This window comes from Peromyscus maniculatus, chromosome 9, assembly GCF_049852395.1.
Source record: "Peromyscus maniculatus bairdii isolate BWxNUB_F1_BW_parent chromosome 9, HU_Pman_BW_mat_3.1, whole genome shotgun sequence".
NCBI classification, from domain to species: domain Eukaryota; kingdom Metazoa; phylum Chordata; class Mammalia; order Rodentia; family Cricetidae; genus Peromyscus; species Peromyscus maniculatus.
The window spans coordinates 42,946,639-42,971,227 of NC_134860.1; the positions used below are offsets into that span (position 1 = coordinate 42,946,639).

A 24,589-nucleotide genomic window follows, 5' to 3' on the forward strand; every position below is an offset into this window, starting at 1 on the left:
ATCTGGATGACAACACATATTTCAGCCTGTTTGAAATAAAGTACCATGTTTTTCAATGGTAGTGTCATTAGGTAGACATTTATTCAAACGTTAAGCTAAGAAAAATCCTCACGTAACAGTTAATAACATCTCCCTCCTCCTGAGAATCTTGTAGTTCGTCTAGTCTACAATCCCAGCCATTCTTTCATCAAGAAGCTCCTGTGACATTGCCTCCTCCCTTAAACTTGTTTCCGAAGTAGATGACACTCAAGACTGACCAAGACCACACCAGAGTTCAAATTATTTTCATCTTTATTGCCCACCCCAAAGTCTACTGACCCTTGCCGTAAGCAAAGGCAGTGAGGGTACTTGCAATGAGGCTCAGCTGTCACTGTGAAGCAATTAATTCAACAAACATTTATTAAATGCTCATATGCCAAACATTATGCTACAGAGATGCCAAAATTAATAGTCTCTTTTCCTGCCCCTGGGGAGCTCACATTCTAGGAAAGGACACTTTAAAAAAGTAAAACATACAGTACAGTAAGTGATTCAGTAGAGGTAGGTTGCAGTTACAGTGGTGCCCATGGGAAGGGGACAGGTGTGATTTCAAAACTGCACTGAACTTCCCAGGTGGGAAAGAAGCCTGGGTTTCTCAATGCAAATACGGTGTCTACCATGGTTTGGAGGGAGATCCAGCTCTGGACTTTTTTAACCTGCTTATCAGAACAGAGTGGCAAAGACAAGAAAAGGATCTTGGACACCAAGTAAAAGCTCTCACCAGAAAGCTCGTAAAATTGTCAGTGGGTGTTAGGTTGAATGCTTCTAGAAAGCCCAATCTGGTGATGTGGGCCACAGAGATGAAGAAATAGACATGGGCAGTCCTTTGGGTAACAGTAACAAAAATGAGAGAGAATGATAGAGAGATGGGAGTAAAGTCAACAGAACTCAGACCCCAACAGTTAGGAGGAAGAGGAATGAACTATAAAATCTTGTACAGAACAATGGCTCTGAAATTAACCAGGTAAGGAGCAGACACAGGAGTGGGTGTGTGGAGACTTGAGTGAGTCCAGCAGGAAAACGCACTAAGTCTGAGCTAAAGTCTGTTGGGCCTCGCTGGATGGAAATGACCCAGAGTGAAGCACAGTGACTGGGAACAAGAAGTCTGAGGATGATATTCAGGGTACATGAGGAGACCAGAGGAGAGACATCCAGGAGCAAACCAGACACAAGCACACAATGGAGCAGGGACTTGGAGGAAGAGATTGTCAAGATGTCAATGCAGGAAAGTTCAAATCAAGAAACAGCTTGCTGTGTGTTAACTGTAGACTTAGAGCTAAGCTGTCCGACCACATCTGGAAGGACAGAGGACACAGGGCCAAGCAAGTGGAGGCAGCAAGTGAAAGCAGTGAGGTTTTCAAGAACTCGGGCTGCCGAAACACCTTGTATATGGTAATCGCTTAGTACTATGAGTCCCCAAGAAAACAGATTTAATTAGTGGGTTGACATCTTTCATTTGTTACCTTATTCAAATGAAGGGGGAAAATGAGAAAGGAAAAGAGGACACACTGTTAAACATAGTTCTATGATCATTCACATAAAGTATACTAAATACATACTTACACATTCAATCAACAAATACTAGACACCAACTATATGCTTGGCACTGGACCAGATCTTAGGGACAGAGAACATACACAGCAGTGTAAAGTGACATTTCTGTCCATTACATACAGAAATTCTGCTTTTCTTATGTGACATCCCAACCTGCCTTAACTGCTCAGACTTTATATATGATAAAAAGGGGCATAATTTTGAGGTCTACAGCATTTATAATTGCCATGTGATATAAATTCTTAAACCACTTCAAATATTGTTCTCAGTAAAAAGCTTCCACTAGTGAAAACCTATCCAGGTTACAGTTCCATTTTATGGAAGCAAAAGAAATCAGGTTCATGTATAAAAAACATGAATTGTATAACCTATGATTACACAGGTCAAAAAAAGCAACCAAAAAAAGTGACTAGGACATGAGATATTTCCTTATTCTAAGGCTTATAGTAGTTTAGCTCAGATTAGTAAGGTTTGGTTTCTCCCTTTGAAAGAAAAACAAAAAAGTCACTTTTAGGAGACTGCTGAGCATTACACTGGAGTGTTTTGCGTTAACACATGAAGCCCATGACTAGTTTCCAAACAATAAATTAGAACAGGGTATCTATGTCTACACAGAAAATAAAGCAAGGCCTGAGGACACAGCTCCGGGGTGGAGGCTAGCCCAGCATGCCTGAGGTGCTGGGCTCAATCCCCAGCGTGGGATAGCATGAGAGGTAAAACACATGTGAACAATCCATGAATTTGAGTAAAACAGATTTTTTTGCACTGTTTTTGAAACTTTTCTGTAAATCTGAAATTATATAAAAATAAAATTTTCCCCAAAATTCTACTATTAGGGGAAGTATTATGAGAATAAATATATCTCTTCATCTTTCTACAATGTTTAGAAATCTCCTGTGCCTTATAGTTGGTCTACTTCCCTACATACCAAAACAGCACAATCAAAATAGCCATATAACTCTAAAAGGAATGTTTCATACCAGTGTATTTTAAGGTTGCCAGAAAAACACAGGCCTCCCAGTTAAACCTGAACTTAAAACAAATGAATTACTTTTAGTATAAATAAGGCCCTAATACTGCATACAACACTTTTACACTTAAGAAAACTAGCTGCTTATCTAAAACTCAAATCTAACTGGGAATTCTGTAGTTTCTTTGTGGATGAGGCAAACGAAAATGCATTGGTGTTTTTAGGCTGTTGACCACGGGTTATTGGTGAGCCTCTCAGAATGTTACTACCCAACACTTGTCACAGTTATCTTAGCTTTATTTTATTTTATTTATTTATTTATTTATTTATTTTGATTTTTCGAGACAGGGTTTCTCTGTGTAGCTTTGCGCCTTTCCTGGAACTCACTTGGTAGCCCAGGCTGGCCTCGAACTCACAGCGATCCGCCTGGCTCTGCCTCCCGAGTGCTGGGACTAAAGGCGTGCGCCACCACCGCCCGGCCTTAACTTTATTTTTATCACATCTTTGTAAATACAAATCTAGTTTGAGAGGCTAAAGACATCATTCACCTAGTTTTACCATATGGATTTTGATGATCTTACCTTTGTCTAGTATTAAAATTTGTACATTATCAAAATACTACTTTTATTCACAATAATATTAAACATGAACACAATTTTCAAAAATGTCATTTACTTAAAACAATGTATTTCTCCTTTTACAAAAGCAGCTTTATAGAAATGTTTGCCTTAAGACGGCCATTGCAGTCACGCTGCTCGGAGACATTCAGCTCTCTGGCCTCCCCTGTCCAGAAACAGGCACCTTTCAAGCTCTCCTCCTCAGTGAACATTCTGTAACAAGTGCCTGAAGTTCTCTAATTCTCTTACACTTGTCGAAATCCTGTAACCAAGAAACACTTCACTTAAAAACACTTTCATAAATTTTCTGTTTATCATTTTTCAATTTTAGAGTATATAAAAATTTCAAAGTAGTTTATTTCAATAAATTGAAAGGTACACAAATCTACTTATATCCTTTAGTTTTTAATCTGGCAAGGCAAATCTACAAACACAAACTAACTTTTAATACTTCAGTATTAAAATATATACATATAAAATTATATAAATTTAAATATCCAGAGCTATATTAAAGTATTTAAAGCACATCAATATTTAATATACAATACATAAGTGTTTAAGTATAAAATACTTAGATATTTTAGGTATTCATAAATGTTAATTATATTACATAATATGAATACAGAAATGTAGACATTAAAATAAGCATTTAAATATCCAGAAGTATAATAAGTAATATACCTTTACTTAGTACTAAATTTACGAAGATCAAAGCTATTGATTTTTTTTTAAAGATTTATTTATTTATTATGTATACAGTGTTCTGCCTACATGTGTCCTTGCAGGCCAGAAGAGCAGAATATGGCACCAGGTTTCATTATGGGTGGTTGTGAGCCACCATCTGGTTGCTGGGAATTGAACTCAGGACCTCTGGAAGAGCAGTCAGTGCTCTTAACCATTGAGCCATCTCTCCAGCCCTGATCTTTAAAGAGTAAGAAAAGCCTGTTCTGAACCAACTCTTTTCACCAATCTTTATATATAGTAAAATCTGTTCTGTATGACATTTTTTGTTTGTTTGTTTGGTTTTTTTTTTTTTTGTTTTTTGTTTTTGGAGACAGGGTTTCTCTGTGTAGCTTTGTGCCTTTCCTGGATCTCACTCTGTAGACCAGGCTGGCCTCGAACTCACAAAGATCCGCCTGGCTCTGCCTCCCGAGTGCTGGGATTAAAGGCGTGTGCCACCACCGCCCGGCCTGTATGACATTTTTGCATGCTCCCTTCTACATGCACTTTAGCTCTGCTCTCCAGTAGGATAAAAGCAGAGCACACAATTAAAGGTAACTGTCAAGTTCCTCGATGCCAGAGAAAATTTTTAAGGCCAATTATTTCAATCCTAAAATGTTTGATATTATTTTTAGGTAAAAAATGTAGCCCTTAAATACTGAGAGGATGGGAGAATGCTGTCTCTCCTGCTAGGGTTCACTCCCCAGCACTGAAGAAAGAAAATGTCAATCTCAGAATCAACATGAGCCAGCAGGAAAAGCCATCTACACTGAAAACTGTTGGTGTATCTTCCTTATCCCATGCTTTTCCTCAAATTATTTTGACAGAAAATAACAATTTCTAAAGAATTTCTAATCTTTTGTATACTGCTGAGTTCACTGAAATATTTGTGACTTTCCATAGCCTTCAAAAATAACACCAATAAAATGCTTTTAAATAATTACAATAAGCTAGCCCTGATGGCACCTGCCTTTAATCCCAGGAGGAAGGTAGAGACTGGCAGATCTCTGTGTTCAAGACCAGCCTGGTCTACATAGTAAGTTCCAGTAACCTGCCAGGGCTACATGGTAAGATCGCATCTCAAAACAGAACAAAGCAAAATGCCATGTATCTTTGTGTGAATGTACAAAATAATTACAATAAAATGTACAAATTTAACGGTACTCAAATCTGTCAGTAAATTAAATATGAATATAAAAATCAATAGATGGAAATAATCTAGTATGTGTGTATATTCTAAAGGCATTTTATCAGATCATATAATTTTTTTAATATTTTATTTAATGTGCATTGGTATTTTGTTCACATTCATGTCTTTGTGAGGGTGTTGGATCCCCTGGAAGTGAGTTACAGACAGCTGTGAGCTGCCATGGGGGTGCTGGGAATTGAACCCAGGTCCTCTGGAAGAGCAGCCAGTGCTCTTAACCACTGAGCCTTCTCTCCAGCCCCAGATCATAAAATTCTATAACAAGTTAATTTTACTAAAAAGGACACTCCTGGTTTTATCTGAAAACATACCTATTAATATCAGACTCAGGTGGCTAGCAGAAACAATTTCAGAACATTAAAACTAACCTTCCAAATGCATTAAACAAGGATACTATCTCCTGTCGGGTTAGCTGGAATTCATAACTTGGTCCACTCTCTGGCATATTTGCTATCAGTTTCTCGGAAAACAGGATCTTCAGAGCAGTGCCCAAACCCTGAGTCTAAAACAGAAAGAAGAAAAAAGGACAAATAAGGAACCCCTCAACACACAGGAAAGACGAAGACTGAGCAAGACTTACCTGGAGCTTTCCCCACAGTCGGCACTTAAAACAACCAACACAATCCATGATTCTCGAAATATTTCTAAAATGTAGTCGGAAGTCCTCCTAAAAACAATGTAACATAATTTTATATAAGTTGTGTACTTGTGTAATCAACTAAGAATTGTTTTCTGCATGCTCTCCATGTGTTCAGCCCTGGACACTGCGCTAAAGGGTATCAAACAAAGGCCCACGCACACAGAGCGTCTACCACATCCCAGAACCTCTCCTTACCATTCAATCTTCCCCACAAATCTAAAGCTACGCATGCTCTACCCTCGTGGATTTCTTTAAAAGACTCAGAAATGTTACACAGCAGGTCTAAGCTCACACCCGAGTGACCAGCCCTGTCTCCCTCCAAATCCACGCTACCAAAAAAGAAATACGTCATCAATATTGGGAGTTGTGGGATTAAATGGTATCTAACAAGGTAAAGGAAGGATTTTCTTTACTACTGATATATAAAATATAATTAATAGCCATGTATACACCACGAAATTCTAAAAAGAAATCATTACTAATATAACTGAAACTCCCTACATATCATCCCACATTTCTGTACCTATCCTCTACTACTCTGATGGATTTGGGTTGTTGTTCCATTTGTTTTTATACATTCGTATACATAATATATGTGCCTGTTAACACCAGATTGTTACGTTGATTGTAATAAAGCTGCTAGAATCCAATCATCTAAATGCAGTATATGTCCTTAAGGGATGAAGAAAAGGGAGCCAAGGGCATCTTCTTTTATTTGAGTCAAAATTAATAACGGATCCTCCAAGTGACTCTGTCCTGGTCTTAAGAGTAGAATCTCAAGCTACCAGTAGCTTTTTGTTTTTTTGTTTTTCAAAAACTAGATTTTATTCACCCCCTCTACCCACTGTGTGTGCATGTTCACGTGTGTGTGCACATGTGTGTTTATGTATACTCGTGTAAAATCAGACAACAACTTGCAAGGAGTTGGTGATGTAGGTCCTGGGGATCGAACTCAGGTCGTCAGGCTTGGCTATAACCGCCTTTACCCACTGAGCCATCTCACCAGCCCTAACTACCAGGATTCAGAAGAAACTTCTATTATTTCAGTAGTCTAACCTTTTTTGTTGTTGTTGTTGTTGCTGTTCTGTTTTTTTGTTTTGTTTTGTTTTTGTTTTTCAAGGTAAGGTTTGTCTGTGTAACAGCCCTGGCTGCTCTAGAACTCACTCTGTAGACCAGGCTGGCCTCAAACTCACAGAGATCTGCCTGCCTCTGTCTCCCCAGTGCTGAGATTAAAGGAGTGCATCACCACTGCCTGGTGTCTATAATTTTTTTACTATGAGATAAATCATATAATGGACTCTGGACTCGACCAGATGAGCACCCCAGGTCTAAAACTAGGTGTGAGCAGAGATGGCTATCTAGTACATTCAAAGGACATTTAAATTTGCTTCAGAGGGGGATTTCCCAGAAGCTTGATTCAGCATGAGATTGCAACAGCTGTAACATGCAAAATATTTTAGTAAGACTCAAGATCTCATGCCTTTACTAGTTTTATGCAAAGGCCAAATAAATATGAATTATTCACTTTAACAGTTTTCTCCATTTGGTACTTCTGGACCAGTTCGGTAAGAGAACATCCTAATTTTAAACTTTTAAATAAAACTGCCCATGGAATAGTAATGTAGCTCCATTGACTGGTAGAGTGCTTGCCTAACATACCTAAAGCCCTGGGCTCTACCCCCATCACTACATAAACCAGGTGGTGAAGATCTATCATCTCAAAGTTGTTCTCAGCTACACAGCAAGCTTGGGACTAACCTACACTACACATGAGACCACCTCAAAAAATAACTTTTTTTAAACTACTCAATTTTGCTATAGACAGTTTTCATGATGATAGTAAGTTTCCTTTAGTGTTTTGAGTTTGACTTTAAAAAATAAAAAACTGGGCAGAAATAATCTCCCCAGGGATGAGTCTCTAGTTGCTTATCCAATACCAATAGGTCAGCCCTGAACGTGTACACATACAAGTAACACTATGCAGACTGAACAGTGTGCCACGTGTGGTGTGGGAGTGACAGTAACAGAGAAGGAGACCGTGAATGGGAGAAGGAACAAAGGGTGAGGGCATGGAAGGGCTTAAAAGGAAAGGAGAAAATGATGGAACTGTATTTTAATTTCAAAAAAAATTTTTAATTGAAAAAATATCACACTTTTTCCTACTACAGGGGAAGGGGCTCCTGAGGACCAACTCCCCCCTGAGGGACCACTGACAATTAGTAGCTGTTCTAGAGGTCTCCAGAATCCAACTGCAGACAAGTTATCTAGAGAGAGAATAAGTGGTTCATGCATATGCTCCATAACATCCAAATGTATGTAAGCAGGAAGGGCCAGTATCCATCACACGTTTTCCTTACAGAATGGTACTGAATGCAAAGTGGGTGACAATTACATCTTCACAATCAAAAGATACAAAAAACAGACTCCTGTAGAAAGAGCTTGAAAGTATTTTACTTTTAAGAGGCCATCATACTTGCAAAGCTATAAGCCTCTATTGTAAAAGATTATGCCTGCTTTTTCTAAGTTCATTGTTGGAATCGATGTAATTCAAATATCTGAACACAGCGTTTCTTGAGTAAATCTTTGCATGATATGTACAGAGAGTGTGTGTGGTTGCTTAAAATAGAGAAGTTAACATAATTAACATAAAATTAAAGCCAACCACATAAAATAGTGTGAGTATCTCCTACCTACGTAAACTTAGGATGCTAGAAATTTACTAGATTAGGAGAAAATCCTTATAGTTTCCAAAAACAAAAACATGTCTAATAATCTGGATGTATACCAAAATTATCTCAGATCAGAGAAATATGCAACCCTTAAAATAATCAGAAATTAAATTATTAAGACAGATTCTCTTGTCCTGTTGCTCAGGCAGGCATTGGACTCCTGGACTCCAACTGTCCCCCTGCCTCACCTCTCAGCTAGTCAGGAACTACAGGAACACGCTGACACACCCAATTTCTCATCATGTATTATGGTCTTTTGGCAGAATGATTAAAATTAACTCACTGGTTCTTGCCAAAATTCTCAAATGCTTCATAAACCTTCAGACCCTATTTTGTTCCAAACACTAGTAATTATTTCTACCCATACACAGAGACTGTAAGGGGGTCATAAGAAAAACTTTTAATTTGGTTTTTCAAGACAGGGTTTCTCTGTGTAGCCCTGGATGTCCTAGAACTCACTCTGTACACCAGGCTGGCCTCGAACTCACAAAGATCCTCCTGCCTCTGCCTCCAAAGTGCTAGGATTAATGGCGTACACCACCACCACCCAGCAAAATGTTTTTATAAATAATGTTCAAATCTATGTTTAGCAGGAAGCTTTTTAAAGTAAATCTGCTATGAAAGTTTTTTTTAATTTTCCTATGAGTTTTTTTTTTTTCTATAAGAACTATACATAAACTTCAAAGCACATAAAGGCCGAGTGTTCTGGAATTTGGATCAAATTAAAACACTGTGAGAAATATTTCTAATTTGTACAGTCGAAAAAGAGCTGAAGCCAAAACACCCTCCAACAAAACAAACCAGCAAGTGAACTAAAAATATGGAGTATACTGAATACAGTACAGAAAAGAAGTCTTTTGGTTTGGTTTGGTTTGGTTTGTTTGGTTTTTCGAGACAGGGCTTCTCTGTGTAACAGTCCTGGCTGTTCACTTTGTAGACCAGGCCAGAAAAGTCTTACTGTAGCATCTCCCATCACTCTCCAGTTCCTGGAAGCTGTGGGGTTACATAACCACTAAGTCCGTTTCTGTGGCTAGACCAAGCTGAGGAAGACAGAGGCGGCAATCCAGAACAGCTGATCTGAACGCACACACAAGAAAGAACTTCCTTTGCAAGTTGATTGCATTGGCTTCTTCCATCGTGATGACAGACAGAGAGTGTTACATAGATATCAACCCACTGAGCTCTAAGTCAAGATGCAGTATGAAGTAGAAATTTTAAATTCATTTTTAACTGACATCCAAACTGTTTATGGGGTGCTATGATACCTAGACATTTATTTTTTCTATTTTTCTTTTTCTTTTTCTTTTTGGTTTTTTTGAGACAGGGTTTCTCTGTGTAGCTTTGCGCCTTTCCTGGAACTCACTCTGTAGACCAGGCTGGCCTCGAACTCACAGAGATCTGCCTGGCTCTGCCTCTTGAGTACTGGGATTAAAGGCTTGTGCCACCACCACCCGGCTTATTTCTTGATATTTATATGGAACAATAAAACCAAGGTGACAAGTTCATAACCTGACATACCCTTTTGTAGTAAAACTTTAACTCTTCTCTTAACAGTTCTGAAATATGTAATACATGCCTATTTATTAGTCATCCTTCTGAGCCACAAAAGCTTCCCCCAAACGGAAACTGACCATGCGCTCCCGTCCTAAGCAATCCCTCTCCACAACCTCTTACAGGCGTCATTCTACTTGACCTCCAGTAAATGGGACTTTACACCACACCTGCAGACTCACCAGGCTGCACCTAACCATTAAGGTGAAGTATAATTACCTTTAGTTTATGTGCTTCATTTTTATCCCCAGCAAAAAAGGAATTCTCATCAAAATGCAAAGGAAATGACCTGTGTTTTAAACAGAGAAGGGTCATGTTCATGTATGTAAGTCTTGCTAATATATTTTACTGGTCAGTGATAAATAATTAAAATAGAATAAAAATCAGTAACAGCAACAATGCAAACAAATACTTGTCCTCAAATCTAAATGCTAAGTTTATTAGAAGTCTGACCCCAAACTTAAGACTATGCAAACAAATATAATGCTGGTATTATTTTAAAAAAAAGAAGAAGAAGAAGAAGAAGAAGAAGAAGAAGAAGAAGAAGAAGAAGAAGAAGAAGAAGAAGAAGAAGAAGAAGAAGAAGAAGAATTAAAATAAGCTGTAATACACTAGTCAAAGCAAAACCAAGAAATTCTAGAAGATCTGGGAAGGTCAGATGCACATCTCCTTTCCCAGCTCCCAGAAGTCTGAGGTAGGAGAATCTGACCACCTCAAAAAAAAACAAAAAAAAAAACAAAACTAAAAGTCCAATGAACAGAACTTCATTTACATTACTTTAAAGATGGTTTCCTTCTCTGACTAAATAAAGCAGTTTACTTTGGACACCACCCCTCATCCAGATGCTAACTAACATACATGTTGTAGCATATAGAACCTACTTGATTTCATGAAGGATCTCCAGAAGTAACACTTTGTTTTCTGCATCCTGAACTTTATTTCCAGTGAAGAGCTGAAAATCTGGGCGCTCAAAAAATGGGAGGACTTTAGACAGAGCCCTTAACTCTATCAAGTACAGAAAATACAAGTTCTTCAGCCTTCTCGGACCTTCTCCTTCAGTCAAAACCCCATCAAAGCGCTGCTGAAACTCTGTGACATTGTGGCCCCATTTCTTTTCCAGCCAAGTATCTAAGAAGAAAGAAGAATGTAACAAGTGTACAGTTAAGTAATTTTCATTTTAACTAAAAGAAGCTATTTATATTTATAGAAGTTCATTTTGTAATTTAAAATACATAATTGAACCAAGAATTTATTTATTTATTTATTTATTTATTTATTTATCGGTTTTTTGAGATAGGGTTTCTCTGTGTAGCTTTGTACCTTTCCTGGAACTCACTCTGTAGCCCAGGCTGGCCTCGAACTCACAGAGATCCACCTGCCTCTGCCTCCCGAGTGCTGGGATTAAAGGCATGCGCTGCCACCACCTCCCAGCAAAAATTTTTTTTTTTAAATTAGCCTTTAAAAATTCTGTCATAAACCGGATGTGGTGGTGCATGCCTTTAATTCCATGTAGAGGCAGATGAATCTCTGAGTTCAAGACCAGCTTGTTCTACATACAAAGTGACAGGACAGGCAAAGCTACATAGTGAGACCTTGCATTAAAAATAAATAAAATTTAGAAACTCTATAGTAAGAATTTTGTCTTCTGGAACCCTTTCTTAAAGGCAAAATGAATTAAATATTTATAGAGGAAATGGATTTTTGATAAAAATCAAATTTCTGAATATCAACAATCATAAAGTCAAAATATATAATTTAAAAAATGACTTGCTAAGCTGGAGAGGTGGCTGAGCAGTTAAGAGCACATGCTCCTCTTCCAGAGGACCTACTTGTTCAGTTCACAGAATCCAGGGCAGCTCATAGCTTCTAACTCTTGCTCTAAGTGGACCTGACACCTCTGCCTACTGAGGCACCTGTACTCACTTGCACATACCCCCACATACATATGCATAATTAGTAATAAAAACAAATTTTTTGAAATGACTATCTGAAATTACTAATGAATTTAAAGCACTATTTCAAACCAGAGTTACCACTTTATTTCTGAAAGGTAAAATACTTCCCAATTCCAGAAGAAATAATTACTGAGGAAAATCAACCATGGTTTGACTTTCCACCAGCATCCTAAACCACAAAAAGTAGCAGACAATGCTGTAGCCATTAAAGTCCACATATAAATAAAGGCTCTTATGCGGTAACAAACTGTGCTGCTGAATGTATTTTAATTCCCCACAGTCAACAAAAGAACATTTCCAAAGTGATATGTAGAATTGAGAGAATTAATAATATATGGAGCCATTCAACTGGTACACAGCTTCTATATTCCGAATCACTACTATTTACGAGTGGATTCGTACTACCCAATAGTCTGTTTCTCCATCCAGGTAAACACCCAAAAAATGTTAAGAATACCTAAAAACAATTATATGAAAGGTTTTAAAAGCACATACCTTGTAAAAGATACCTTGCACTCAAATGCACATTAATGCTTGCATGTAGACCAGATATAAGCCTGTAGAATGCTCTCTTTTCTACACAGAGGCCTAAAAGACATCAATGGTGCAAAAATAAAATTTTGTATATGAATCTTGGGAATTTAAGATTTCATGATATTAAAAATGAAAAAAATTATCATTTAAATTTGTTTAAAAGTTTCTAATTTACCTTCTAGCCAGCTGTAAAAAGTGTTCTCTGAAATTAAAAGAAAAATAAGTCATAATTTTTTCCTAACACCAAAATGTAAATTTTCAAGTGTCTTAAAGACTATTCCAGCTAAAGGTCCAAATCTTACAATTTCTTCAAAGGAAAAGGTTGTGTGTGGATCCAGGAAAGGACTGCTCTGTCCCTCAGATAAATGTTTTATGTGTTATCAAACTGTAGAGTTGGGAGTCTGGAGGAATGTCACTCTGTGGTGCATCACTTGGCTACCATGTTCATGACTCCTGGGTTCAATCCCTAAGACCTCTCTCCCACAAGAAAGAAAGACACACACACACACACACACACACACACACACACACACACACACAATCTAGCAAGACTGCTTAACTAGATAAATTTTCATAGCAATCTATGCTTTGTTAAGAACTTTGACATACTTTTAAGTTAAGAGGAAACAAATACTGTAAGATGCTATTGCAGATGTAACAGAATTTCATGCAATTCACTACATCCAAAGAGCAGAAGGGCAGTGCTTAAAAACAACCGCTCATGTTCTGTGACCTAACAATACCACTGCCAATAAACTAAAGCTTAGTAATTCTGGTTTCAGAATTATGCTCTAAAGAGATAAAACGGGGAGAGGGAGAGGACAAGGAATCTGTAGAAAGGTTACTATTTTAAAGTCTCTAGTAATAAAAATTGATGGTAATGCCGGAGTTAACAGAATATTTAACTAGATAACATGGTAAAATTAACACAACTATTAAAACTAACATGAAAATATTTTAAACATTTTACAAAATATGTAAGAAATTACAGCATTCATGCAGTACTTGCTATAGCAATGATAAATACTATTATGTCAGAATCCTTTTATCTTGCTAAAGTTGTTTAAAATGGTATTATTATTATTATTTTGTGAGGGGAGGGGGTAGGCATTTGTGCTCAGGTCTGAAAGAATACATTTTAAGTAAAAAAAATTTTGAAAGCCTCCTCAACTTGACCTGACCATGGTGCAGGTAATTAATCACCTAATGCAGCAGCTGTCAGGAATACCCCTTTGCCCTGTGACCAAAATCAATGTAATACTTATGAATGAATCAGTTCTAAGGACTGAGGTCTCTAGGGATAAATGATCCTTTCTCTCATAAAGAGACAAATAGTATGCCAGACAAAGAAGCCTGTGTGTCTAGAATGTAGCACAGAACTCGGCTACTGCCCAAGGAGGCCAAAAGTTACAGGATCACTTCTTCAGTCCCAAACAGAGGCAAGCACCTGTGGGAAATACTGACTGCTAAGTATCTCCCTCCCACACTAAGTCACATCTGCTTTAGAATTTTATTTAGTGCCACAGTACTATTGCACTTTTCATTACAGTAACTATAGCAGCTAAATAAAACAAAATAATCAATTATTAAATGATAATAAAACAGTAATGCTACCAGAATTTCATACTCTGTCTTTTTAACATAATGCACAAATAGTTCAGAAAAATATGGGCTTCCAGGTGGCTCAGTAGGTAAAGGCATATGGCAGCATGCACCCACCACATACATACACTAAATAAATACACTTAATAAAAATTAAACATGTAAATGATGTCTAAAAAGTAAGAGATTTTGAGGAAGAGAGAAGATACTTTATGTTTAACATTTTCATCTAAATGGACTAAGGCCAAGCAAGTACTGACTCAGTTTCTTTGAACAGTGTGTCTGTCTGTGTACATGTCAGTACTGAGGATTTCACACAATGTGTGTGTGTGTGTGTGTGTGTGTGTGTCAGTACTGAGGATTTCACAGTGTGTCTCTCTCTGTCTGTGTGTGTGTGTCAGTACTGAGGATTTCACACAGTGTGTCTCTGTGTGTGTGTGTGTGTGGCAGTACTGAGGATTTCACACAGTGTGTCTCTGTCTGTGTCTGTGTCAGTACTGAGGATTTCACACAATGTGTCTCTGTGTGTGTCTGTGTGGCAGTACTGAGGATTTAAACTAGGACTTTTCACTCTTTCCCCCTTTTTTCTCACTTTTTATTTTGAGACAGGGTCTCACTAATTAATTCATTCAGTCTGTCCTGGAACTCATTCAGTAGCCCTGACTGGCCTTGAACTTGCAATCCTCCTGCCTCAGCCTCCCAAGTATCTGGGATTATTAACCTGTACCACAAGGCTGTTAAGTACATACATGGTCTTTAGAAAAGCAAAAAATTACTTCAATCTCACTCCTAAAACTAAAATATTCTTTAAAAGGCAAAGTAACCCTGAAATATATATGGAAGTTTAACATCCCTACCAGTGCAGAGTGGCAGTGATCGAGCTCTGGAGTCAATACTTGAAAAAGTGTCTAGACCCTCCCTGGTAAGACCCTCACAGCCCACGCCTCAACTAGCTAAGAAGAGACCAGGTTTCCACAGCTTGTGGGTCAAACACACAACTGAACTGCCAGAGGTTGAGGCAGGCTGTCCAGAGTGTGGGCCTCTAACAGGGGCCTCTCCCTCTCAGCTGCTCTTTCACCTCCAGCACTTCAGATAAAAAACTAAAATACAAATGAAGAGTCAGCTTGGTGGCCCATGCTTATCAACTGAACTCTTGAGACATACACAAGAGGACTGTCCGAATTCAAGAACACCCTGAGCTATATAATGAAGGAGCTCCAGGCCAACCTGGGTTATGGATATCTCTATAGAAACAAGAGGAGGAAGCAAGAAGAAATGCAGTTTGCCACAATAAACACCAGAACACACATCTGAACATACAACCAGACTTGACATATAATGCATGATAAAGGTACATACCTTTACTTTTTCCTGAAAAACAAAACAAAACATTAATTATTATAAACTACTTCTGCATGCTACACTTACATGAAAATAATATGCTAACAATGACTCATTTTAGTCCATCAGTGTATCCACGCAAGTAAAATCAATAGAAGGAGCACCCACAGCCAGCTCTGTCCAGCCGTGGCTCAGGCTCACAGAATCCCCACATGCTCAAAGGAGGGGAAAGGGTAGCATACTGAGAGCAGTCTGGGGTGCCCATGTTTATTTGGACAACAGCCTTTTTGTACCTTTATTATCCTAACACTATGAGATAACTTCTGTTAAAGGTCTGTATTACTGTTGCTTTGAATCCCTCAGCCTGACAGAAGATTTAACCTTGGGAATGTTTTCAAAGACTATAAAATGCAAATTTTTCTGTCATCTTCATTTTTTCACATTTTTCTTTTCTTTCTTTTTTTTTTTTTTTTTTTTTTTTTTTTTTTTTTTTTGGAGACAGAGTTTCTCTGTGTAGCCTTGGAGCCTTTCCAGAAACTCACTCTGTAGCCCAGGCTGGCCTCGAACTCACAGAGATCTGCCTGCCTATGCCTCCTGAGTGCTGGGATTAAAGGCGTGCGTCACCACCGCCTGGCTTACTTGAGGGTTTTGTTTTGTTTCTTGTTTGGCTGGGAGTCAAGCCCAGGGACTGAGACATGCTGACCAAGCATTGCAGCATTAAACTTCCTCCCCAGTTTAAGTTTTTTGAAAAATGAGGTAAATGTTTGGAATATTCATTTATTTGGAGGATAAACAGAGCTGAAGTAAACAAACAACTATTTAGTGCATTGTAGAAAGACAATAAATCGGGGCTGGAGAGATGGCTCAGAGATTAAGAGCACTGACTGACTGCTCTTCCAGAGGTCCTAAGTTCAATTCCCAGCAGCCACATGGTGGCTCACAACCCTCTGTAATGAGATCTGGGCCCTTTTCCCACCTGTAGGGATGCAGGCAGAACACTATATGCATAATAAATAAATAAAAAATTTTTAAAAAAGACAATAAATCTATAACCCTAATCTTCATATTACAATGGCCTAACACCATGAATATCCTTGGGAAATATATCTGTGCCTCCACAGAGTGAGGCATAACTTCTCTGAAACAGTCAGTACCAGTGGACTACCTGCCCTCAACTGCCCTTGCTACTTAGCCTCGCCTTTCTCTTCACTCTAACCCAGTTTCACTAGCCAATAAACAGATGCAAATAACTCACCTTGACCAGAAGCCAAAGGATTTAAAGGCCGTTGAATTGTCTGTGGCCTACAAAGAAAAGAATTGTACTGTATGAACATCAGCGTTACCAACAATGTTATATCTGATTTAGAAAGTGACACGTGCTAGCGGAGCTATTGTCCCTGAGAGAATCGCACATGTGCATGCATATGTAAATGCATGCACATGCACACAAATGAATGCGCACACAAATGCACACATAGGTTTTTACCCCAAAGTTAGCTGGTACATCTTTAGAGCCTTCAGGTTTCCAAGTGAAGAACCTTAGCATTTTTCACTCACCCCGTGATCAACTTCCACTGCACTGGCTAAGAGTACAAAGAGGGTGGGTGCTTCCCCTGACACTGAACAAAGACCTAGCTTAAGCCTCAGATTCTCCATCTGTAAGCAGTCATGACTATAACAAATTGTCACCGTGAGAACTAGAGGAGCAATGCCCGTGCCGTATTTAACACAGTGCACAGCATACAGTGAGTACACAGAAAGGTGACCTTGGAGCTGCTCTCTGAAATCAATTTAACTTGAAGAGGATAAAATACTGTGGCCAAAGAAAGAGCAGAGAGTAACAAAAAGAATCTTAAACTGTAGATTATAATCTATACCCTATCATTGGCTATAGTGATCTTGGTAAATGAAGCAAAGCCCCTGGTTCCCAATCACTTCATCTACATAAGGAGATCCTGTAATCCACTCAGGAATGTTGCTCAGTGGTTCCAATACCAAAAAGGTCTAATATTATCTAAGTCTTTAAAGAAGTATCTGTTGCAGCCGGTGCCCCAGGGGAAATGGGATTAATGACATTTAAGCTTCTATGTCCATATTAATCTTAAGAGCATGAACCTGATTTTCACAAGTCTAGGAAAATAATGCGTACTTAAAACAGTTTTCTTCATAGATGACACTCCATATCCTCCAAGCATCCGGCCCCTTGTAGCCTGTGTAGCGCTCAGGGTTAAGGAGTAAATCCACATACTCAGCATCAGGGGACTGTATGTCTGCAAAATAAAATGTTTTACCAAATCTTACCTGTTTCAGAACAACGTTTTAGGAAAAAGGAAAATAGGGAGAAACAAACAGCCACATTCACTGTTCACAATGGCTGCAAAAAATTCTGATCTTGTAAGTGGTAAAAACAGGAATACATGAATTTTAGAGTTTAAGAAAACATGTGAGTTGATGCTCACAAACTATCCAAACAATGAGTCTGTTTCCATCCACATTAGCACAGCAGCTCATCACTGACTATCGGAAATGAAGAGAGTGTTGCCCAGTAGGAGAGCAGCCAGCACAGGCAAAACCACGTGTTTGATCCCAGGAAGTAGAAAAGGAAAAAAGCTGGGCAGTTGTGGAGCAACTCATTAATCCCAGCACTCAGGAGGCAGAGGCAGGTAGATCTCTTCGAGTTCAAGTCCAACCTGGCCTATAGAGTGAGTTCCAGGACAGCCAAGGCTACACAGAGAAACCTTGTCTCAAAACCACCCCGCACCCCAAAAGAAGAAAGAAAAAAGTAAAAAGAAAAATACACTATAAAATCCCATAGACCCGACAGATACATATATCAAAACACGGCATGTATCCCACTACAGAAAACTTTTTTTTAAGTCTTTCCCTTTTTTGGGAGGGGGTTGCGGGGGTTGAGACAAGGTCTCACTATGTAACCCTAGTTGTCCTGGAACTCAAGAGGGGTGCCCCTGCCCCTGCCTGTCTCTGCCTCACTGGAATTAAAAGCATCTACCATCAATACCCAACTCTTTTCACAAACTTTTTAAAAGTTCATTAGTCCACTAATAAAGAGCCATAGAAGAATATAAAAATTCAAATTTGATTTAATTTTGCTTGGCCAATTCAGAGGTGAACAACTCAAATAAAAAAAAGATACTAGAAAAAGAATTAAATCAATAAATCTTAATCAAAATCCTAATGTGTTCTAAGGCTGCCAATTTTCAGCACCAGCTACAGACAAGATGTCATGGTTCAATATTCTCTGCACCAAAAGTCACAGAGACCATCAACATGGAAAAGGTTAACAGTCCAGCAGCATTTACAGAAGACATGTTCCTCATTCCCCCATTTTAACTACTTTTGCAAAATGCAAGTGAAAGAGAACTATTAACTACTTGGTACATATAACTGCAAAACCCAAGAGGTAATTTTTTTTTTATAGAAACTATTTTTAAATTTTTTTTTTTACTGTGGTAAAAATAGGTATCATGAATGGCCATTGCCATCATTGTCAGTGAACTGTAAGTTACGTTCACAATGCTATGTGTAATCACTGCCACTTTCTGTTTCCAAAACTTTTCCATCACCCTAAACAGAAACTGATTATTTAACAATTAACTCCCCAGGACATCTACTAACTGCTAATCTCCTTTCTGTTGCTATGACTTTGCCTGTTCCCGACAGTTCACAGTGGATCATACCACACTTATCTTTGTGTCTGGCTTCTTTCACCTACCATGTTTCCAGGGTTCTGGAACACTGTAGCCTTTGTTGGAAGCTCATTCCTTCTTACATGGCTCAGTAGTATTCATGTGTATTTATGTGATATATACAGAACACATTTCAATTATTTTTGCACCTATGATAAACACATAGACCATTGTGCCTCTTATGAATGAACATTGGTCTACCTGTGTCTGAGTCTTTCCCAAATTCTGAGTTACACGTCTGCTAAGTCAGTCCCATGAGTCCATGTTTAGCTTTCTGAGGACCCTTCACACTGTTAGGACTAAGGTTTTAAAAATAACTAAAAAGAACTGAGGGGCAGCATCCAGAGTAGCTCTTTGGTAAAACACTTGTCTGGCATATCCAAAGCCTGAGTTTAATGCTTAATACAATGAAGAGGAGCGAGGGAGACAAGGAGGGCGAGAGGGAGGGAGGGAGGGAGGGAAGGAGGGAGGGGGGGAAGGAGGGGGGGGCAGGAGAGAAGGTAGGCTGGTGGTTTGGATTTTTCTTAAGACATTACTGGGAACATAAGGCAGACTTTCACGAACATCATACCGTCAACTTCACAGAAGCTGTCTGAAGAATCATCATGCTTGGTCCACTGAAGGACGGCCTTCTGGGTTTCCTCACTTCAAATAAGGACAATTGCATTATTCTTTTTTCCAGTCAACTGGGACCAAGAAAAACCAAGTACTTGAAGAGCAAATCACCTCAGAGATTCATCCACTGCTCCAAGCCGCTCAGCTTGTTCACATTCTTCAATGAGGTTAGCTTCTTCAGAATACTAAATGGAAAGAAAACAGATTTACTACATTTTAAAACTGCTGCTTCCGTTTTTTTGTTTTTGTTTTTGAGGCAGGGTCACATAACTTCAAACACATAATTTCCCTGCTTTAACCTCCTGAAGTGGTGGGATTACAGGCATGAGCCACACAACCTTAAGAAACATTTTTCAGAAATTAAAAGTTAGACAAGGCTCATGCTACTTGCCACTATCAACCAGGCTTCAAAGTCTATAAAAAGAGCTCTATTTGTTTGTTTGTTTGTTTGTTTGTTTGTTTGTTTTTGAGACAGGGCTTTCTCTGGATAGCCCTGGCTGTCCTAAAACTCACTCTGTAGACTAGGCTGGCCTTGAACTCAGAGATCCATGTGCCTCTGCCTCCACCTGGAATAAAATGAGCTCTCACATCCAAAAGTACGTAAGAGGCTTTTTTGTCTCATTTTTGTCGGAAACACAATTCACTATTATGTTCACAAAATAAATATCACACTGGCAAATAGTGACTAAGATGTGCACAGGGAAAAGTTTCTGAGGTACATGGGAGTTATGAGGTGCACAGGAAGGCAGAGTCCTAGCGACCTGACGAAGCGCCAGCTCCCCTGACTGCCGTGCTTGTACGTATGTCTCAGCTTCTTCTCATTCTGTAATTGGAAGAGCACCTTACAGAAAGGATGCTAATAGCTTTAAGTATTTCAAACACATGCTTTAACTACCCTATTTCTTCTTGACATCTAAACAGGCACACATACATTTCTTCCTAGTGGGTCTGTGCACACCACCGACCAAGCTCATGAGTCTTGATAACATCGCCATTAGCTGGTAGGATTAGAATCAGAAGGCCACAAATAAATGTTTACTGAACACCAACAACGGCCTTGTTAGGATGACCATAAGAATTTCTGACCACGCTAGGACACTGTAAAAACTAAAATGACTAAACTTTTAGGGAACACTAAATAACCGAAGTGATCAGATTGTTTGAAATATTATTTATTGACTGACAACTGTGATATTAGTTAATATGTAAGACAGTTCAACTCCAAAAAAACTTCTTGAAACTCAATTCTTTTATTCATAGTTAAATATTAAAGAGTAAAGATACACAATCTACTTGACCTGCAATCCAATAGCTCAGAACATCTACATAGAAAACGTATGACAAAACAAATTGCTAAATATATGTAACAATCAGGGACTACAGTATACAAAATGTTTTTATGTTAATCTTATAATTTTGCTGTAAGCTGGAAACTATTTCAGATGAGAAATGGCATGTTTAATGTGGTATGGCCATAGACTTAAAATTATGTCAAAAGAAAATTTCAAATAAACATGAAAGGCCCCAAGAGCTGGTCCAACAAGTAGACACACTTGTCATGTAAGCCTGATGACCTGAGCTTGCTCCCCAGAGCCCATATAAGAAGCCAGATGAAGCGGCATCTGTCATCGCAGCACTCCTAGAGCAATGCAAGGCAGAGACAGATGTGACCAGAAACTCAAGAATCAGCTAGCCTGGAAGATGATGCCCAGCCTGCAGAGATGAGAGGCCCTGGAAGATGATGCCCAGCCTGCAGAGATGAGAGGCCCTGGCCCCCAGCCCCATACACATGCAAAACAACTTAATACGATTTTAAATGTATTTAAAAAAAACACATCATATACATACATACATACATACATATATATATATATACACAGAAACTTATAAACGCTTATCTGAATTTTTTAAGTTAAAGTAACTTCTCAGTACCATTTAGTAATTTAATCAGCTTCTTAATTATATTTATCATTTTACTAAGTTATGGAAATGTTTCTGAAGAACATTTTTTCCAATAGTTTTTTATTTTAAATTTTCTATAAAACTGATCACAATCATCTTCAAAACTACGTTTTACGATTAATCTATTATCAATAACCTCAGCTGGCTCCTCCCCACAGGTATTTTCTAACTGGGAAAACACTCGTTGTATATAAATACATGTGATGTTTTAACCCAAATGTTTCATAAGTTCTATTCTTTGAGAAAATTTTGAATGGCACTTCCTTAATTCTGAAATGCTCTAATTTTGCATTGCTCTTAAACAAAATGATTTATCTGAGTTTGTCCTTAAAATGATTGGGAAAATGGAGTAGGAAATACACATGAAGCAAGACTGGCCATTACTAATAACTGCTGAGTAATGGGTAAGTGCGTTTCCATCCACTGCTTTCACTTACATGTTTTTATATATGTATATACATATATAAAGACATTTTTTTTAAACGAAGAGAAGCTATTGAATATGAACTAAATTTCAAGGTATCTCACTGCAGAGCAGGGAAATGGATTTTCCAAGATTTTCAGTCACATCAGTAAGTGTATGTGCATACCTTGTAGCTTGCAGACTTAATTCCATCAGGAACTTCATCCTGAAAAAGAAACATGTTTATTCTATCTTCTGACAAAATATTTTAAATTCTTATGACTTATGAGAAAAATTCACAAATTACTGGAGACCATTTTTAAGTGGGAAGAGTTTTTAATTTTAAATAATTTCTTTAAAGTAAATAAAAATTCAACAGGTGTGGTAGCACACAGCTTTAATCCTAGCAGTCCAATAGTATCTGTCTGAGACCAGCCTGGTCTATGTAGCAAGGGCAATGAAATAAGATCTTCTCTCAAAAAATGAGCAAATAAAACTCAAGGCCCATGTATTGCTGGTCATGTACTGTACCATGGAAACACAAAAATAGTTACAAACATTCTATCTCTCTAGTGGTGCACAATACAAATGCAGGTACACGGGCTGATGGAGGCTGTGGGAAACATCCCAAAATCCGTGCGTGCTCCTTAGTCACTCTTTCGTCCCTGTAGTTCACCCTATTAGGAAGAATTAGGATGAAGCGCAGGCCTGTCTGCAGGGAGTGGAAATATTTCATTCCCTCAATGTCACTTGAGTACCTCTGGGTCCAGCGTGTCTCTGCTCTTAGCATGTGTAGTTCAGACACTTTGTAACTGGGCTGTGGTACGTGTGTTGAAAGGGTCAATTAGTGCTTCTCCTCTCTTCTAAACCACAAACTCAAGGGCTAAGCTTATATACCCAGACCTGGCACGCTCACACAGAATATCAGTTATTCAAATTACATGTTAAGCCAGGGTGGCGCACGCCTTTAGCCCTAACACTCGGAGGCAGGTCCAGGTGGATCTCTGTGAGTTCAAGGCCAGCCTGGTCTACAGAGTGAGATCCAAGGCAAGCACCAAAACTACACAGAGAAACCCTGTCTCGAAAAAAACAAACAAACAAAAAACAACAACAACAACAACAAAAAAAATCACATGCTAATTGAGACCTTTACCAGTCTCCACTTTCCTCTCTCCTGCCTCACAAAACTGTGTTATCATTCTAAATCATGCCATTTCTCTGCCAATCTCATATATTTATAAAAGAAGAATATTTTGAGGTGGACATGTTTTTCTTTTTTTAACCTTTATTATTGATTTATGAAAGTTTCATACACATAAGGTGCGTTCAAGGATCACTTCCACGTCTCTTACTCCCCTCCTCACTGCAAAGCCCCTTCCTACATTCATGATTTTGTTGTTTTTGTTTTCTTGAGACACACTGGGTTTAACCAGGTCATCTGCAGGACCGTGAGTCAGGGACTATGAGCTGGAGCCTAATGTGCTCTTCAGTGGGTAAGAGTGAAGGCAGTGGCTGCCCCGCCCCCAGAACCCATCAGTGGTCACTGGCTCAGCAAGAAGATATCATGGTTTTGGTTTTGGGTTTTTTTGGTTTTCTGAGACAGGGTTTCTCTATATAATAGTCCCAGTTGTCCTGGAACTCACTCTTGTAGACCAGACTGGCCTCAAACTCAGAGATCCGCCTGCCTCTGCCTCCTGAGTGCTAGGATTAAAAGCGTGCACCACTGGTGGTATCACGGTTTTTAAAAGGCAAACATATCAGCCTACTGGACTACTGGATTCAGGCATTTAGCCCTCATTCTGCAGAAGCTGAGTCTATATCTTACCACAGTTCCTCAGACACTAGTGACTTTAAATTTCCCCAACTACTTTTACTGCTATTTTACAATTATCAAAAACGTAAGTGTAAGAATTTATAAATTAAATACTTAAATTGATAGTATCTTAATGATATGCCAGACTTCAACGTAATGCTTTGAATGTTCCCAAAAGGCCCAAGTGTTAAAAGCTTGGACCCAGGGGACACCTGGAAAGGTAGAACTTTTCAGAGGTAAAGAAATACGAACTCTTAGGTGCCACTGATAAAAACATATAATCACTATGGAAGACAGTTTTGTAATTCCTCAAAATTTACAATGACCACACAATCCAACAAACCCACTTATAGATATATACTAAGAAAATCTTAAGGGCTGGAGACGTGCCTCAGTGGTATAGATGTATTGAATAGCAGCAGATGAATGGATATATATTACTATAGATAGTATAGCAGTAATGGATTTATATACTAGATATAAATCTAGACATTCAGCAACACTCTGATTCACTCTTAGAACACAATTCAGATATATGTTATGATATGTTCTATTTAAAAGCAGTACACTAAGTGAAATAAAACCAGCTATAAAAGTACAAATTATATAATTCCCTTTATGGCAAGTGCC

General features: G+C 38.5%; 1 protein-coding gene across 1 annotated transcript in view; it reads right to left on the reverse strand.

Annotated features, from left to right (window-relative positions):
* Positions 1 to 381: 381 nt before the first annotated feature.
* The window catches only part of Ero1a (endoplasmic reticulum oxidoreductase 1 alpha), a 38,603-nt gene continuing 14,395 nt past the window's right edge, over positions 382 to 24,589 (reverse strand). Inside the window, exons 4-16 of the mRNA XM_076544823.1 lie at positions 22,334 to 22,372; positions 19,893 to 19,966; positions 19,738 to 19,811; positions 17,609 to 17,729; positions 16,715 to 16,761; positions 15,478 to 15,489; positions 12,692 to 12,718; positions 12,478 to 12,570; positions 10,909 to 11,155; positions 10,247 to 10,316; positions 5,688 to 5,774; positions 5,476 to 5,609; positions 382 to 3,442 (exon numbers count right to left, since the gene is read on the reverse strand). Of these exons, the coding sequence (XP_076400938.1) occupies positions 3,382 to 3,442; positions 5,476 to 5,609; positions 5,688 to 5,774; positions 10,247 to 10,316; positions 10,909 to 11,155; positions 12,478 to 12,570; positions 12,692 to 12,718; positions 15,478 to 15,489; positions 16,715 to 16,761; positions 17,609 to 17,729; positions 19,738 to 19,811; positions 19,893 to 19,966; positions 22,334 to 22,372 (1,086 nt within the window). The 3' untranslated portion in view covers positions 382 to 3,381. The remainder of the gene's footprint in view (positions 3,443 to 5,475; positions 5,610 to 5,687; positions 5,775 to 10,246; positions 10,317 to 10,908; positions 11,156 to 12,477; positions 12,571 to 12,691; positions 12,719 to 15,477; positions 15,490 to 16,714; positions 16,762 to 17,608; positions 17,730 to 19,737; positions 19,812 to 19,892; positions 19,967 to 22,333; positions 22,373 to 24,589) is intronic.